The 18,539-nt window shown below is 40.5% G+C and overlaps 1 protein-coding gene across 1 annotated transcript in view; it reads right to left on the bottom strand.

The window, feature by feature from the left end:
* Nucleotides 1–14,459: 14,459 nt before the first annotated feature.
* LOC147437729 (uncharacterized) overlaps nt 14,460–18,539 on the bottom strand; it is an 81,853-nt gene continuing 77,773 nt past the window's right edge. The window contains exons 4-5 of the mRNA XM_086487222.1: nt 15,499–15,756; nt 14,460–15,091 (exon numbers count right to left, since the gene is read on the bottom strand). Coding sequence (XP_086343348.1) covers nt 14,774–15,091; nt 15,499–15,756 — 576 coding nt within the window. The 3' untranslated portion in view covers nt 14,460–14,773. The remainder of the gene's footprint in view (nt 15,092–15,498; nt 15,757–18,539) is intronic.

The raw sequence follows: 18,539 nt of genomic DNA on the forward strand, positions 1-18,539 counted from the left end.
AACCCTATAGCACGACTCTAATAATAGTAGACTTACTTTTTATTAACTTCACCCATAGAGTTGATATATTGATCCTTACGTGAAACTATTATCCTATAGAAATAGTAGCTTGTTTTGTTGAGGTTCAGTACTTAAGATTATAAAAGACATACACTTGCCCTTTAACTCTAGACATATTCTTCCATCGTGTTATGCTCTACCTTGAGATTTTGGGGGATTTTGCAGACCATGGCTAGTGCTTGGTCTGTCGCTTACGTTAGTTACAGTGATGTAAATACCAGATCAAATGGGCTTTGTGGATATTTAAATTTATGGTTGGGTATAGCACTTTTTTACTTGATAATTCTTTGAATTAGACAAAACTTTTGCTGGCAATTGGCTCGGATACTTAATGTTGTACCTATCATAGTATTTTGTTATTTTTTCTAAAACAACTTGTATACTAGTCTCATACAAGTAGCTAATTAACTGAGGTTCTGCCAAGCTAATGAACTGGCTTAGAATACAAGAGTGAAGTCTTTGATTTAAATCTTGTTTAAAACACTTGCTTCAAAAGGATTGAAAGTTGAGAACTGGTTTGGCAAGAGGCTTCATGTTTTTACTTCTTCACACTTTCAAAAAATTAATAAAACACTTGGATCAAAAGGGATGATGGCCTTCTGATCACAATTTAAACTCTATATATATATATATATATATATATATATATATAATATCTTTAAAAAAGTCAAAAAATATGGGGTAACTTTTTTAAAAACACCTAAATACTTCACATTTCACTTATGAATTTGAATGAACAAAAGAAATATTATTTACACTCGGATAAGAAGGGATGATGGCCTTCTGATCTCAAAACTATTGGAAAAAGAGCTTCAAACCACTTTTGCAAAGTATTGATACTTGGTTCTATTTGACACTCTATGGATGATAGGTTTTCAAGTTAAAAAGGTTTTTTAATAGTATATGGATAACATACTGATGGGGTTCGTTGACTCCTGTAATACGTATTCATGGTGGCTCGCAAATCTATTGTCTTGTTTATATGGATGCATGTGATAATTCTATCTTTACTTACGATCTTTTGGCTTAGCTGTTGTCCAGCACTGAAGAACTTGGCTTCCTCTACTTTCGAACCTTTTTTTTACTATCTCATGTATAAATGCGCTAGGATGATACTTCATTCTTTTTTATGTAAAAAACGAAATCTAAGACTGAGTCATTTTTGTGCTAATCTATGTCCTTTGTCTAAAGCCAGTTATCTTTTGAACTTTTATGTTCTTTTGTGTATAAGATACAACAACACATATGTCCTAAACACAAGGTTCTTGCAAAAAGCTAGGAAACGAGGATGCTGGCTTTAGAAATTTTGGATTCCTGCTCACAGCTATTGCAATCTTTGCCTTGACTCGATTAGGTTGCATATTAATCCAAAATTACCTACCCATGTATAAGTATTTCGATTCTTATGATTTCAAAAACATTTCACCTGGAAACAAACTACTCTTGGATGGACTATTTGTTTGAGGGATACCATATAATTTGGTAAAAGCATGGACAACTTCTACGACTAACTACGAATGACATCCCTTTTTTTTTTAATGATTGACAAAGTCTTAAAACTCCGACTGTAGTACAATCTTCTCTGTTGAGACATTGTCACTTATAGCTCTGATGAGACTCATGGATTCTTTGATATGATACATCTCTTTTGGTTTCAAACTTGATTATTCTACTCTCATCAACTTGATGAGGAAGTAGGCCTATACTCAACAGACCTACTGCCTTAACATTGAGTATGGTGCCTAGGTAAGGGTGGGGGCACGCACGCGTGCACACACACACACAGTCACTTAATCTGGATATGATTGCTATATACACATTTACACTTGAGCTACTTACACTTGGTCAATTTTATTGTGGCTTGCCATCGAAAAAATTCCCCTGATAAGTAGTCTATCCTATACGTATATACTCCTATCTCGAAGCTTTAAAAATTTCAACATTAATTGAACTTGACCTAGAATGCCATCCACTTAATGCTTTAAAAAAATCCTAAATCTTTCTCCTCCCGTGTACCGAACCCCTTCCTGTACTATCTTGGCATAAATAAAATTGCTAAGGTAAATAGGTTTTATTTATCTTTTAAAAAATCCTTGAGGTGCTAGTTCTCTGTGGTGGGACCTCATCCCTAAATTCATTTTCAATGGAGTAATGACCCCTGTTTGAATCGGGTATGCTTCCTTCATTTGATCTCTGCTCCCGAGCGTGAAGACGTTTTCTGCACGTCTCTACATGCACTCTTGCATGCCTACGCATAGAGGAATTTTCTTTGGTTCCCCTTCTCTCTCCTCCCTGCGCCATCTCAAATGACTCCTACTATCATAACACTGCAGCTGCATCACGTGCAAACTTGGACTCTGGTCCAATTTTGTATGCAGATATTGTGGGACTCACTGATTGATTAGTGTTGGATGGGCTTCTACTTGCAAATATTTAACACAAGGTAAGGGATAATCTTTTCCCTCACTTAGATTTGCTTTGCGGTTTGTGTGTCTTGGAAAGTAAGTTGAGTGTGTGTCGGCCATTTATAATGGGCTACAGTGAACCAGGTGGATTATGCTTGTACTTTGCATTTTTTGCTATGTTAGATGTAACCTTGGATTGATTGGGCAATCTAGCTCCTTCTCGAAGGTCTTTTCGCTGAAATTTCAGTGTTTAGTACATTTTCAAGCTAAATCAACCTCGTGACCCTGATAATTGTCGACTTGGCTTTTATTAACTTTACCCATAGAGTTGATTTACTAATCCTTACCTGAAACTGTTATCCTACAAAACTAGTAGCTTGTTTTGTGGAGGTTCAATACTTATGATGATAAAAGACATACACTTGCCCTTTAATCCTATACATATTCTCCCATTGTTTTATGCTCTACTTGGAGATTTTTGGGGATTTTATAGACCATGGCTAGTGCTTGGTTTGTCTCTTACCTTAGTTATAGTGGTGTAAATACCATGTCAATTGGGCTTTGTGAATTTTCAAATTTACAATTGGGTAGCACTTTTTTACCTTTGAATTAGACAAAATGTATACCAACATCTGGCTCGAATACTTAGTTTGCATCTATCATAGTATTTTGTTGTTTTTTCCAAAACAACTTGTATACTAGTCTCATACAAGCAGTTGATTGACTGAGGTACTGGCTCATGGACTGGCTCGAGATACATGAGCAAAATTTGTGATTTAATTCTTGTTTAAAACATCTTCTTCAAAAGGATTGAGAGTTGAAAAAAACCCCTTGAAATGGTTTGGCAAGAGGCTTCATGTTTTGAATCCTTCACACTTCAAAAAAATGGGAAAAACACTTGGGTCAAAAGGGGTGATGGCCATTTGATCACAATTTAAACTATATATAAATATAAATAAATAAATAAATATATTTATTTATTTATATCTTTTATTTTTTTTTTAAAATATGGGATAACTTTTAAGGACACCTAGATACTTCACATTTCAATTATGAATTAAAATGAAAAAAATATTTTTATACTCGGATCATAAGGGGTGATGGTCTTCTAATCTCAAAACTACTGGAAAAAGAGCTTCAAACCACTTCTGCAGAGTATTGATACTTGGTTCTAATTGACACTCTATGGATGATAGGTTTTTAAGTAGGACACGGATAACAACTGATAGGGTTTGTTGACACCTGTAATATGTATTCAAGGCTAAGGAATCTCTTGTCTTGTTTATATGGAGACAAGTAGGATCTTTTTGGCTTAGCTGTTGTCCGACATAGAAGAACCTGGATTCCTCTATTTCAGAGCCATTTTTTTAACTATCTCATGTATAAATTCACTGGAATGAAACTTCATTCTCACTTTGATGTACAAAATGAATCTAAGATTGAGTTCTTTTTGTGTTAATCTCTATCCTTTGTCTAAAGCCAGCTATCTTTTGAGCTTTTATGTTCTTTAGTGTAAAAGTTTAATACAACACACACACACACACACACACATGTATCACTATTTGCTATGATTTGTTTTAAAACCTATACCTAGTATCCATACACTTACTCTCATCCTGAGACACTATCTTTGGATAGTTTATGGAATCTTGGAACCCTTTACCTAATCCAAGCTTAGCCTGCTGCTAGCCCAGTGACACCTCTCAACTCAACTAAATATTTTCTCCCCTAGAGGTAATGGAAAAACTTCTTACAACTCATACTAAAGTTGTGGAACATGATGCCCCCCCCCTCCCCCGGCCCACACACATAAGATTACATGAGTATGTTCTCATGCTTCACTACATAAATTGGACAAAAATATCCTGGCTTAGATTCAATATAACCCTTCTTTTTCACCTTTACATCTCAATTAAACCTTCCATTACATGATCACACAGGCAACTGTCACAATAAAAACATATGTTAGGACGCTGTGTCAAAGGAAGGATACAGCTGGCTGAAATGGCACTGAACTCCTTGGTCTTAGGTGAGAAGTTAAAATATCCTCTTGGGGGTTGACCAAAATCCGATACAAATATATCTTACGATGAGGAAGAAACTGCGCTAGCAAATATAACGCTCGAAAAATCCACGCTTCATTAAATGTTCCACATAATAATATTGTGGACCTAAGCCCAGGGCTTCCTTTACCATCGCGAGATGGATATTATTCTTGAAGTGTTCTCGACCCCATAAGGTCACCCGTATCAATCTATTTTGATATGTCCACCATTTTGTATGTGCAACGGATGTTCCTAATTGAGGGAATAGAAGATGCTCATAACATAGTATGGTATTTCTCTTGATGGACTCACCTGACTGTTGTAGATGGGCTAGCGTTATTGCTATTATATGATCTTGATAAGCCATGGCTGATGAAGGGTAAGACACTGCTTAAGACAAGTTTTTAAAGAAACTTGCTAAATGGCTCTAGCTTGTTACAATGCTCTCAGAAGTAGAAAACACCGGTCTTATATAGACCCAAATTGCAACCCCTACCTAGTGACTTTCCGGACAAGAAACCAACTCTTCTTACCAACTCCTATTGAGTTTCGGAACATATTAACTCACCTTTGCTTTTTTCGACTTATGTTTCTCCTAGAAACTTACAAACTAGGCCATCCTACCATGGTCTCTCTTGAAATATTGTGGATTTTTTCATCTGCAATCATCTAGAGTTGGATAGTAGTCCTTATTAGGATTTTTTTATCACTCATCGACTTAGCTAATTTTGTCTGATATTTTCAAATTGTCTATTGCTTCCAATTTACTGGATCTTATTAAATCACTACTGGCAGTAAGTGTAGGGGGATTTTTGGTAGTTGCTTTTTTAGAAATTACTTAAACTTGGGTTTCTTTTGCTGCTTAAAAAACCCAAAATAAAATGATGATTACCCTACCTTATGACACCTGGTTAGCGTTATTTTTTTACTTTTAAACTACTGCAATTATGCTTGTACTGCCGATTCTGCTTCACGCTACCCTTTGCAAGAGAAAGGTGTATGCCCGTTCTGAGGCTTTTCCACTCACACTTCGTCTTACTCTATGCGCTTCCAGATCTTGTGCAAATGCAATCCCTGAGACAGGGGCTGTGAGTAGCGACCTCGATGGTGGAAGGTTTTGTTGGCAGAGGTGGGCGGGTCCCATCCAATACGGCTTGGCATGGACCTCTATTTAACACTCACTGCTTTGGATTAGGTGAGTTCTTTACTCACTTAGCAACAACGTGCTGTATTTTTCAACCTAATCTTTCATTACATCTAAAACTATTAAGATTACATCATGCCTAAAGGAAAGGACAAATCTATGGAGGATTCATCATCTACTCCGAGTCTACAAGTGGTTTTTTTAAAAACAATTCCTTATGTTTTGTGGTCTAGCACTATTGAATGGGGCCTGGCAGTTTGGCTGAGAGATATTGATAAACATGTTTTTGAATATACTGGGTATTTTGTTCTTCGGCTTGTAGAATGTGTAGGTATGGAATATTTGCTCAAGGCTGTTTCATGAAAAAAAATCTCTAATTAACATGTGGTATCTCACTAGTATATTTTTTACTTGATATTGATGTACTGCCAAATCGTAAAAAGATTGAAAAACCAATTACCTAGTGATATCTAGTTCTCATTCTTAGCTTCATTATGGTTGCTTACTGCTTTCAAATACCCGAAGGCTGTCTAGTTTTTTTTACTGCACTAGCTTGATCAACTGCTTACCATTTACAGCTGGTTTTTTTTTTTTGACATGTTGTAGCTTTGGAATATCTTGCCTGGTTTTTGGTTTTGTGCCCCTATGGTTAGAAGATCTAGGCTATGCTCTTTTAAACTCGGCCTCATATCAGGTAGAAAAAGATAAATTTGCACAATTTGACCTGCTTGATGCCGGTTACAAAGACTATGAAAGCCTATATTCTTTAGCTTAGCAGTATACATTTAACATGGTGTAATGGTATTATGGTTACTCTCTGGCTAGTGAGAGGGTGACTATGGTAAAATACGTCGAGCGATCTCTGGTTTTTTTACTATATCTCTGGCTGTTACTGTTTGGGCCTTTTCTTGCTTGATGCTTGGACTTGCCCTGCTATGTTGTTGTGTTTCAAAGAATGGCACCTTGCCCTGCACTATAAAAACATACTTTCTAATTTGTCCGCCCCCCTTTTTTCATAATAAAAAGAACAAATCTGCAGTTTCTGTTTAATATTGGGTAAATAGTTGATGGGATTGAATTTAATACGTACTCGATGAGCAAGGATAAAAACAGGGTTTTGTTATTGACTTTATGGAAGATTATGTCAGCAGTGACATAGGAAGAGAATCAGTTGTGAATAATGATGGCATTTGAAAGGATTAAATTGGTTCTTAATTCTAGTAGTGGTATAGTGTTTTTAAAAAAAATCCAAACTCATGTTTCAGATTCCTCTAGGTTGGTCTGCTGGTCCTAGACCTTTATGTGTAGTTCTCTTGTGGGTTGGTTTGGCTTTCGCAAATATACTACTGAGGCCTTTTAAACTTTGAAAAGGAAACAAAATCAAGCTCTAACTTTGTTCATAAATAACCAGGCTGTCCTTTATCTCTTCAAGAGGTGTTTTAGCGCGTAAAAAACTGAACTGGTCTCGAGCTATCTTGTGCTTGCTCCTATGGGGTAATATTCTCCCTGATCTGGTTAAAGAACAAGTTTCGTTTTTTTTATAAACTTAGGTTTTTTATAATATCGTTAAAACCCTTTTAACTAAGGTTTGGCAACGGAAAATTTTATAAAATAAATCTGGAACTAACTTGATATATAGTAGCTTTGTGGAAATCTCACTCTCCGGGATAGATTGGCTAAAAACCAAGGACTCTTACTGTTTAAAAAAAAACAAAATACATGTAGAGGACTGTTTGTTTTTTCATTGCGACATGGATAACAACTAGGATGCCCAACATCACCTGTCACGTATAGTCACGTGCTAACGAATTGTTTTCTTGTGGCTATGGGTGCATGTGAGGGTTACCTTCTTTGATAAAAACATTCTATTCTAAGTGGTTGATGACATGAGGCTTATCGTTTACCTTGAAGCAGATTCTCCCCTTGCTTGGGGATTACTTTCTCCCTTGTTATACTCAGTTTTCTTCATTACCTTGTGCAAAATTTATTCTCAACAGCAAATAGATTATTATACAAATCCATTGTATTTGCCTAGAATTTTTGGTATGTGAACAGGTAGTGTTCATTTGCACGTATGTATCTATTTAGAAGTGCTACACACACACACACACACACACACACACACACACACACACACACACACACACACACACACACACACACACTCACTCACTCACTTATATCACTATTGGCTAGGATTTGATTTCTTTCAAACTTCAACATGTTAAGGCACTTTCTTGTGGCAGCCTTTTGAAACCTTATACTCTTAGCCTAATCCATTATTCTACTGATGCTAGGCTAGTGAAGGAAACTTCTTCTCAATTTTTCCCAATCATTGGTGCGAACAAACCCCTATATCGGGGACACAACTTGACCCTATGTTGGGGAAACTCATGGACCCCTTACTTTGTTGGGGAAAACCTTGGTGTTTATTAATACCCCCCCCCCTTTAACCTCTCATGGGTACTCAACCCCTTGTGCTTTGCCATGGTATGATGGCTCCGTCTTAATCGTGTAAACCCCATTTATCCCCCTGGAGGGCGTTTCCTACCCCCATACTCTGCAAACTTCCTCTGTTGCCTTCATGATCTCACACACTCTCTCTCACCCACCATGCACTTGCTCTAAGGATCTGTAGGTGCTCACCATGGTGTGCCCTCTTGGGCGCTGTGCAAATCTAGTCAGTTGATTTGGTGGGGGTCTCTATCAAAAAATTGGAGGTGGCTCCCCTATTTAAAAGGTGAGGGAAACACTTTCCCCTCACTTAGCCTTTGATTGCGTTGTGTGTGTATGTGAAAGAAAGGATTGAGGGCGTTTCATTACAGTGGCATCGAAGTATTTCAATACTGACATCATGGAGATAATCGAGCACGACAATATTTTTCAGGTTAGTGTCGAGCCTTGCTTGGGTATTTTTCTATATGAACGACATGATCTTAAAGTTTTTTGACCTTACAAGTTTTTCTGCAGACATTAGCAAGTACTGTAACTAACGATTGTTAAAATGATGGATCCTTTCTCCTCCTGGGATGGTATTTTGTAAGTCGGGCTTGTGTTCTTAAATGCTGTAAACGACCTTTTTTTGGTTTTTTATTATTGTGTAATTCTATGATCTACGGATTTTTTCAGGATTAAACAAGGAAAGCACTTCCTCTGCTTTGGTTTTTGAAGCTGCGAGAGTGATTGAGCAATATATAGCTCCTTTTCATGGCACGGTTATTCAAGCAAAAGAACAAGCTGTCCCTACACCGTTGATTTTAAAACTCAAGTTTTTTCAAAATATATATAAAGAGTAGGAGTATTTGTTTTAAAAAACAGTTTGGTTTTTTCTTCCCTAGGGCTACGAAAATTAACCTAACTGTGGCATAAGATAATGAAAGGAATATATTGCTTTACTGGCTTTGATATGAAAGTTCTTTAATCGGTTCTTGTTGTCTAGGGAAGGCCTCTTTTGTTTAAAGATATTTTTAGGGCCTGTACTCGGGTTCTTTTAAATCTTTTAAAGAAAAGAGAGGAAGTATTTTGTTAAAGTAAATTGTTGTAATTCGTTGGTTTTTTAGCACCCACCATTGGTGTCTTTAGAAGACACTAAAACTTTCAAGATCACAAGTTTTTGTGCTTAAATATTAACTGAGACACTATGCTGACGCAATTGGCAAACATTGACTTTGAAGGATGTGCCTTTTTAATCAGCCAAATTTTTTTGCATTGGGACAAACATATGGGTAAAACACTTGGATTAGAAGGGGTAGTGGCTTTGTGATCTGAATTTAATCTGAATAAATATTAAATGTCTTACAAAATAGGGATAAATAGTAACCTTATTTATAACCTAGTAGGCCCTCCCAATTTTCGTTTTGGGTTGCATTAAAGGGTATCTCAAGTAGATGCTCTTATGGCTTTGAGGGGGGAAAAAGGAGGAGGCAGCACGTGGAATTGCTAAAGAGTAAAAGTGAAAGGATGTTGGAAGCTCGAGCCTCGGGGCAAGGTCGATTTGAAACGGAAGGGGAGGGGAGGCACGTGGAGAGAAGAGAGAGAGACACAAAGAGGGAGATTTTGTTGCGAGCATCGGACAGAGAGGGAGACTTTGTTGCAAAGGAGGCATCGAGTGCAGATGACCTTCCTCCTTCTCTCTATGGCAATGTGTGTTGAGTGTCGTCTGTAGCTTGTCAATGCTTTAGATATTGTCCAAACATGTTTCGTTGTACGACTATGAGCGCATTGTTGGAGATAAAGTTGAGAGATTGGTGGTTGTTGGAGGCCGGAAGCCAGGTGCGATGTGTGCAGGGATGAGCAGGCTGCCAACCACATGGAAAAGCTCGTGACGTACGAGGAGTAGAGATGACAAGTGCACAGGCCTCAAGCCTCTCTCTCTCTCTCTCTCTCTCTCTCTCTCTCTCTCTAGTTTTGAACGAAAAGCAGGTAGGGGGCCGATGCTTTCTCTCTGCGCCTTGGTTGGTATTGCATTCATGTGTACTCAAGCACTGTAGTCAGGTGTACTTAACTGAGGTTCATTGAGCCCAAAGAGGTTTGCATACTTGCGCGCCTTGAGGTTGCCCATCGTTCAAATCATAGAGCGGACAAGCTCAGTGCGAAATAGTGCAGCCAGTGAGTGTATGTGTGTGTGTGTGTGTGGGTGGGAGAGGGAATCTGTACTTTGTGCGAGGCATGGAAGGAAGGAGGTAGGCCTGCATGGGGCGCGATGAAGACATGGGAACGCCATATTGCAGGAGACATTATTGTGGGAAGGAGAATAAGAGGATCTCAGAAGATTCGCCTTAATAAACTACGTGTAGACCGAGCAGAGTAGAGTAAACGAAGGGAACTTTCAATTTGAATCTTAAAGGAGTGAAGACCTTTTTGATTTCAAGGAAAATATGAACTTTAAAAGAAAAACAAAAAAAAACACTCACACCTTGTACTTAAAGCAATGGCATTTTGATAGCAAAAAGAAGTAATACTTCTCTAAAGATTTACATTTATTTTGGATAGTTGGCTTAAGTTAAAAAGGTTGTAAGATGGATATGGATAACAAGTGGTAGGGTTCATCGACACATGTAATATGTATTCAAGGCTTCAGAATCTGTTGTGTTGTTTGCATGGATGCAAGTGATGACTCTATCCTTTCTTAGGAGTTTTTGTTGGCTTAGTTGTCGTTCGTCACTAATGTACTGACCCTTGCCACAGTGTAGACAATCATTGCAAATACCCCATGTACAAAAACACTAGAATGAGACCTCATTCTCATCTCTATGTACAAAAATAATTCAAAGCTCGGTTGTTTTTGTGTTATTCCTTGTCCCTTGTAAAACGAGTTGTCTTTTGAACTAATGTGTTCTTTTGTGTATAAGTATGAGTTTAAAATAGCCACACACACACACACACATATCATGCAACTCCATCCCTCTTTTGCTTTGAGAAAAGACAATTATGTATTACTGAGTACTCTGGGTCCTTGAGGATGCTCGAGTCAACCTATCTTGAAGGACCCGTACAAATCAAAACCTATGTAGAAGGACTCCAAGGTTGGTTCATATTTCCAAGCTTCGTCTGTCTTGGAATGCAGGGCTTTTTGATGGGCAATATTTGCTACCCCAAAGAGAGCGTTTTGAGACGCAACACCAAGTCCAATGGCAGGTACTATTTTAGAAAGTTTTGAAATGCAAGGATAGTAGCCACCTATTAGGGGCAACCTTTTGAGAGGCTAGGAAAGGGCCCTCTATGGGTAGTGTTGTGAGACACACATATTTTGGCCAATCGTCCTTGCCATCTCTAACCTGATCCAACATCAACTTCCGGCTATAAAAAACTCATTGACTGGGACTCAATTAGCTGCCTGGACCTCGAAATTGAAAAGCCAAAAGCAAATGGAAGAGCACGGATAAGGACATAGGCAAAAGCAAGCTTGACGAGGACAACGGTGAGTATTTTCACCAAGGAGGTCAGCGTGGCTCACATGGTGGTGGCCACATTGGCCTTAGATCGTGGTCTATAGCTCGGTGGTGGTTGCCACAATATGTTTCAACCAAAGAGAGGCACATGAGCGGCAGAGAGGAGCTCCCAATACTTGGTTTGGACCCGTGTCTCGGAGTTCAAGTCATCGATGTTTGAACGTGTGTGTTGGAGTCCAAAGCACATTGCATCTATCAAGAAACCAACATGACATATACAAAACACTATAGATGTGTGCACAATCCATTGTTGTTGGCCCGATTATGGAGGGTGTGTTCCAAAAGTTCATTATCTTGTAAAAATCTTGGATGTGATGTGTTTGTAATTTATGGCTGGGAATCCTTGAGCGTAGTGTGGTCTACAATTCAATTTTTTATGAGGTGTATCTCCGATACTGATGTGTCCCTGGTAGTTTCTTCATCGACTTGATCTTCCTACTTATGTCCAATATGAGCTATACAGAATATCAAGTGAATGTCCAATGTGGTCCCATCAGTTATTATGTCTTTAGGTGTTTCTTTGATATATTTGATTGATTCTTGGTAGGGCAATTTCCAAGGGGGTACTTGAGGACCCCAAGTTAGCATATATAGGCACCTTTGCCCCGATGTATAATCATCTAATTCATTGCCAAGTTGGTTGGTTTAGAGCAGTCTCTCTCTATTTCTCTCTCGCGTGCATGCATTCTCTCCCCAATTCTATGCTTTTGCATCCTCGACTTTGACACAACAAACTACTCTCTCCTCCAGCTGAGCATTGACCTGGACATGATACTGCCAGTGCAGGTGCTGAAGACATAGTAGCAAGCATTTGAGGGTCACTAGCCTCGTAGCCTACATCGGCATTCTTTGCACACAATGGTATGCATGACACAGACGGCAGCATGCCAAGCACGCGGTTAATGGGGCGACAAATTCCCAACACAAAGATTAGTTTTTGCATCCATATTGACGAAGCAAGTTTCCTTGTGCACTTTCCAAGCACATAGCCAACCAGGTCTCACACAACTAAATTTCCCTACGTACTCAGGTGCTTTGGCTTGTCAAGCTAGGGGTCGTGGGTTCAAATCCCCCGTTGGGTCACACTCTAGAGGGACACCTTGTGCTGGTGTTCACGTTGCTCGGGCTCTTGCCCATGGACACTCAAGTGCATCCTCCTCCTCGGGTGACCCACCCGAGGAGAAGGTTCCTAGCTGGTTGTTGCAAGTTCTCTCCGTTGTTCCCAACAAGTGGTAAATCAATTAGGTGGCCACCGTGATGCTTACGCGAGGCTCTTGCCCGATGGTACGCAGCCGTTGCCCGACCATGGAAATGGCTAATATTTGGAAGGGATCAGAGCCTCCCCCTGTGGGTGATGGCAAAGGGATAAGAACCTCCCCCTGTGGGTGATGGCAATGGCAGTGCTTGCAGGCTGCTATATTCCATAATCTCCTATGCAGCTGCAGCTGTGATGCACGGCTCGCTTTTCCACACGAGGCAGTTCCTCTTGAAGGCTGAACGTTTGCAATACTGAAAAAGAGGAACCTCCTCCTCAGAATCTTTGCCAATGCCATCACCAACACTCTCGCGGATTTGAAAGAAGTAGATTCTAATTTTGGTTTTCTCTTTTGTAGTTGCTTTTCTAAGCCAAAAATACAGCAGGAAGAGAAATTGCTATGGCAGAGAAGTTTTGTGGCTCACTTGGAGCAGATTGTATTGGATGCCAAAATAGTGACTACTGCATTTAACGGCCGAAGGAAGAAACATTAAAGCCTCAGACTCAGAGTAGAAGGCCACTGCTAGGGGGCTTCTGGCTGCACGTTGCTCCTTACAACTGTTGCGCCATAACTCCAGAGTGCTGCATGCACATACAAGATCGTTTACTGAATGGGAGGTACAAAAAAATCTAGGCCGTCCACTTGTAAGGCCATAAATGAAGTACGCACGGGGTCTTTAATGAAGCCCAAGCTGTGGGATCAACGACGCTCAACACGGGCACATTCATGGCTCAACGACGCTCAACACGGGCACATTCATGGCTGTGAGTGGAGGGTTGGACCACCAAACCCACACGGGCGTGGGGAATGAGAAAGTGAATACGGTTTGATTTTTGTGGGCCGTCCACGCCTTCGAGATCTGCGCAAATCCGTGCCCGCTATCGATCCCATCTCTCAAGCTTCATTAAATACCCTGTGCCACTTAGTGTTGCGGCCCCGGGCCCTCTCCACTAAGGCCAGCCAAAAAGTTGACCTTTTACTCATGTTAGGCATGATGGGTTCGTCTTCCAGGCTCCATTTGAATAGCTAATTAGGTGGTGGAAATTCCTATGCTCGACGGATTTGGATCCTGATGAGTGATCTTGCCAACCTTAGAACTAGTGTCCTAGAAATTGCTCACCTTTGCTTCAAAATACCATTGCTATCAAACATGTACACATTTGCTATGCACTCAAGGACTTTCATGATTCTTTTTATACATATACGAGAATGAAGAGTTATATTTCACCACTCCTTCAATATACTAGTAGGTTGTCCTAAGTTCGGTTGCATTTTTATCTCAACATCAAAAATTATAGCTAAAGAGTTTATTTAAGAGACGCTATCATGAAATTCTACAGAAACAATTGCAATGCTATAGTAACCTAACAAGGTAGGATATGTTATTGAATATGAAAGTATGCTAGATACATTACAATTGCGACGAGAAAACCACAGAATTTCAACATGCTGATGTTTGTTCCATAGTCACAAGGGAACGGGAGCGTTATGAGAACGGAAACCACATGCTCGAGTAGAAGGGAACAGACTTGGGAAGGTCGTTTATTGCTTGAATTGTTTCCAAATGATTGAAAGAAAAGCATAATAAAGAAATAATCTCAAAGGAAACTAACAGTAGTTGCATATATTTGTCTCACATGAACCTAGTTCACATATAATGCTTACACAATCTCTCAAGTCATTAAGAGGCGGGAACAAGAGCGGCTCCCTCTAGGGAACGCGTTCCCTTGTGACTATGAGATTTTGTTCTCCTCCACTTCCTTTTATTTTCATTAAGGACAATGTTCAAAATGACTCACAAATTTCAGTCATAACTCCCTTATTGAAACTCACATAATGTGAGCCTTTTATTCTTATGAACTCAAGATTGCTAAATGTGACCCTTACCAAGGCTAAACACACTAGCTGAGCTTCACTCTGCAGATCCTGGGAGCAAAATGATACATCCAGAGGTTTTCCTTGATTCCAAATCACAATGGGCTTCAGCAGCTTGAGACAGCGGATATGTGTGGTTCACCCGAGCCTTCAGTATCCCAGAGGCCACATTGGTAAAAACCTCCCCAGCAGTTGCCAACAGTTCATCTCGTGTTCCAATGTAATGCATCATTGTTGGACGCGTTAAAAATAGCGACTTCGATTGGAGCGCAGACAAAGATATTGGGTCAGGAATGCCAGATGATTGCCCAAATATTACCATGTAGCCACGATAGGCTAAACAATCTAATGACCCCTGAAAAAGCCCAAAACCTATACGTGAGGATTCAGGAAGAAAGTTTCCGTTCTTGAAATCATAACATGCAAAAAACCGACAAATCTGGCATCATCAACAAGGCAGATGCAAATCACACAAACTTTTGGATAGATAAGCAAAGGAGCGCCACATTGCACAGAAAGCTTTGAATGAAGTACCAGTTGCAAAAAATAAGCCAAAGGAAATGGTTGTGCAGGCAAAAGCAAAAAGAAGCACAAAAGAAGGGGCTTGTGTGTTAGGGGACAAGGCTTTCTTAACATGCATTTGTATGTAGAATATGCTTTGCTACATGTTGCAGTAAATGAGTGCACAAGGGTATGCAAGGAAGCATGTATAACAGTGGGCTCACATTGAATGAAAGTAAGTTCCATGGAAACAATGCTTACTTGAATTGTGTCCTTCCCAACCGAATCGTAAACCACTTGCACTCCCTTTCCATTTGTGATTTCCTTCACCCGATCTACAAAGTTCTCACTTTTGTAGAGGATGGTGTAATGACATCCATCCTGAAGTGCTTGAGCTGCCTTCTCTTCCGTTGAGACAGTCCCAATGACAGTTGCGCCGAGGGCGCGCCCCCATTGACAAAGCAGGGAACCAACTCCTCCCGCAGCAGCATGCACGAGTATTGTGTGACCTGGCTGCACCTGCAAAAATTAAAAGTGGGCTGAGGCATGAACATGATACTTGCTTAGACTAGGTACCACTACTGCTTTAGAGGTAGGCACTGATCAAACGCTATCGAGTACCAAACTTTACACAGTCAAGAGTGAAGGGGGTTCTCTTTATACCTGTACCTATTCACAAATATGGAGGAGAAATGCTCAGATTTCTATAGCTTAACTGCTATATCCCTTTCTGTCCAAAAGCCATTGCAAATTTACTAATATGGCCACCTCATAGCCACCCACAAAGGACTCACGTAGAGACAACCAGTTGATTCATTCACCATCTCCACTCAAGATACTTCTGGAAGGCACCTACAAAAGTATCTCCAACAACACCACACTGGATACGTCTGGGAGGCACTAAATTCTAAAGGGGGCCTATTGTTGGATCAAGCTATCCACCTTAGCTGCTCCAGACACTTGCAATTCAGGGGAAGCAGTCCTCTGACAACAAACTTCCCAAGAAGGGCTCTGCTCTGCTATGCTGGGTCTATGATCCCCAACCCCCCCGAGAACATGGTAAAGTGATGGCCTGCCAGGCTACTTTGGCCCGGGCTAGCTGGATGTCCCGCCTTGACCAAAGAAAGTTCTTGATCAGCCTCTCTAACTGGCTGATGCAGGAGCTCAAAAAGATCCAACAAGATGTAATGTGCCACATAGTAGCCAACAACACCTGGTTGGCCACTACAACTCTGCTTGCCAAAGAGAGTCGTGCTGAACTCCAATGTAGCATCTTCCTCCTGATGGACAAGAGGGGAGCACTCTGTTGCTTAGGAGACAAGTCCAGGTCAACCTGATAACCCAAGTAGCGAACTGCAGTCCCTGGGGGAATCCATCTAAAACCCTCACCTGGCAACCAATCAGGCGTTGGAGCACTGCCAACTCAGAAAACCACTGTCTTCCTCCAATTGATCAGTGCGCCTGATGCACAACAAAACGTCTCAAGAGTCTGCTCACACCTGTGCAGGTTGGCCTCCTAGCCCTCCAAGAACAAAGCTGCGTCATCGGCAAACTCAGCATCCAGTAGCTCATCGCCCCGAATAGGGAGCGCTAAGCAACACAAACCAACCTGCATTGAAACCAAGAATCTGCTCATCGCCTGAGCATAGAACAGAAAGAGGAAGGGGGCTATAGGGCAGCCCTATCTGTCACAAAAATACGGAAGCGAAAAGACTGACTATTAAATGCAATTTATACACTCAAGAGACTTTGGAGAGAAAGAGAGAAAGCTTGACACATCATTGGGAACCAGAAGATGGGCTGGTCCCCCCCATAAAGACAATATCTTTATTACTAAGGGAGAATCTTTACAAGCACAGGAACGGGTCAAAAGCCCGTCCTCCATTCTTTCTTGTCCTTTTTCTACTTCTGACTGAGAGAGTAGAAGAACTGCTCTCTGACAACCGAGAGGATCTTTCCTCTTCAGTGAGATTTTGGGAAGCTCTCGTGGGCGAGAGTCTACCTTCCACAAACTCATCGGAAGCTCTCATAAACGAGAGTCTATCTTCCGCTAACTATGTCTCTTCGAACATACTCATTCCTACAGTCAACCCACGAAAGAAACATGCAAAACGCACGCACACACGCTTGCTGTAATTTTCTGCACATAACCAGAAATTGTTACCTGAGCGCGTTCCAATGTTGAAATAGAGGTCCTTTTCACGATGGAAACGCTCCAAACTTTGTGTATGTGTAGAGTAGGTAGTGAGGAATAAGATTCTATTAAGAATTTGCTGAAATTCACCCTAATACAGGTGATTAGGGGCTGAAAACATAGAATTTGCAACAGCTAGACGAGGGAGAAAGAGAGTTTTCTACTACTTTACGCAATGAAACTTCTCCCACAGCTGCCTACAACCATGAGAGGCCTTGTTCTAGGTGATGGGTGCTCAGAGCCTCCACATACACCACAAGGTGCTGCTCTCAAGCTTCAATGGAGAGCTTCACTGCGTAGAGGACGTTCAACTTAGGAAGCGTAGTGTACTACCAACCTGAGGAAGTGAGAGAGAGAGAGAGAGAGAGAGAGAGAGAGAGATTGCATGGGTAAGTGTGCCAAATGGCACACTTATTTAATAATTTAAAAACCATTTAACTTTTGACTTTAAAAGTTCTATGCTAATTAATGAAATGTGCAATTAAGTGCACAACTGCACACATAGATGCAACCAATGAAAATGTCAGCTGCTCCCCAGCGCAATGCCGTACCAGCACTGCTTTGGCATTACCTGTTCGCACTTGTCCGCCATTTGGTCCAACATAGACAATTTAAAATAATTTACTTGACTTATTCTAAGGCCGTGAAATAATTCAGGCCTTAGGATTACTATTGTTCTAAGGACCGCATCTCATTCCTGTGCTTGCACTGACACGCGTAATTGTCTGAGCTTGAAAACTGAGGCTACTATCTACCCCTTCATTGAAGACCCGATTTCCGAATCACTGGGTCTTCAGGGTATTTTTTGCTAGAGTCTCCCTGAGGTGCTCTGGCCCAAACTTGAACGCACCTGAGGCCCCAAAACTGCTAGATCTATTCTGATGTGCACACAACTAATTAGATAATTCTTTTTCTCGTAAATACATTAATTATTTACAAAGTCTGACATAGTTACATCCCTCTTGGTTCTAAACAGTTGACCTCAACTGTAGAGCGTCAACATAACTGTGCAAGATGCCTGGGTAGTCCTTGAGATCGGACTCAGTCATCCATTTTGCATCTAAAGGGGTGTAATTCTTTCAATACTTTCGATGTAGGCTCCCCGACT

This window comes from Adiantum capillus-veneris, chromosome 17, assembly GCF_014529385.1.
Source record: "Adiantum capillus-veneris isolate H3 chromosome 17, ASM1452938v2, whole genome shotgun sequence".
NCBI lineage: Eukaryota > Viridiplantae > Streptophyta > Polypodiopsida > Polypodiales > Pteridaceae > Adiantum > Adiantum capillus-veneris.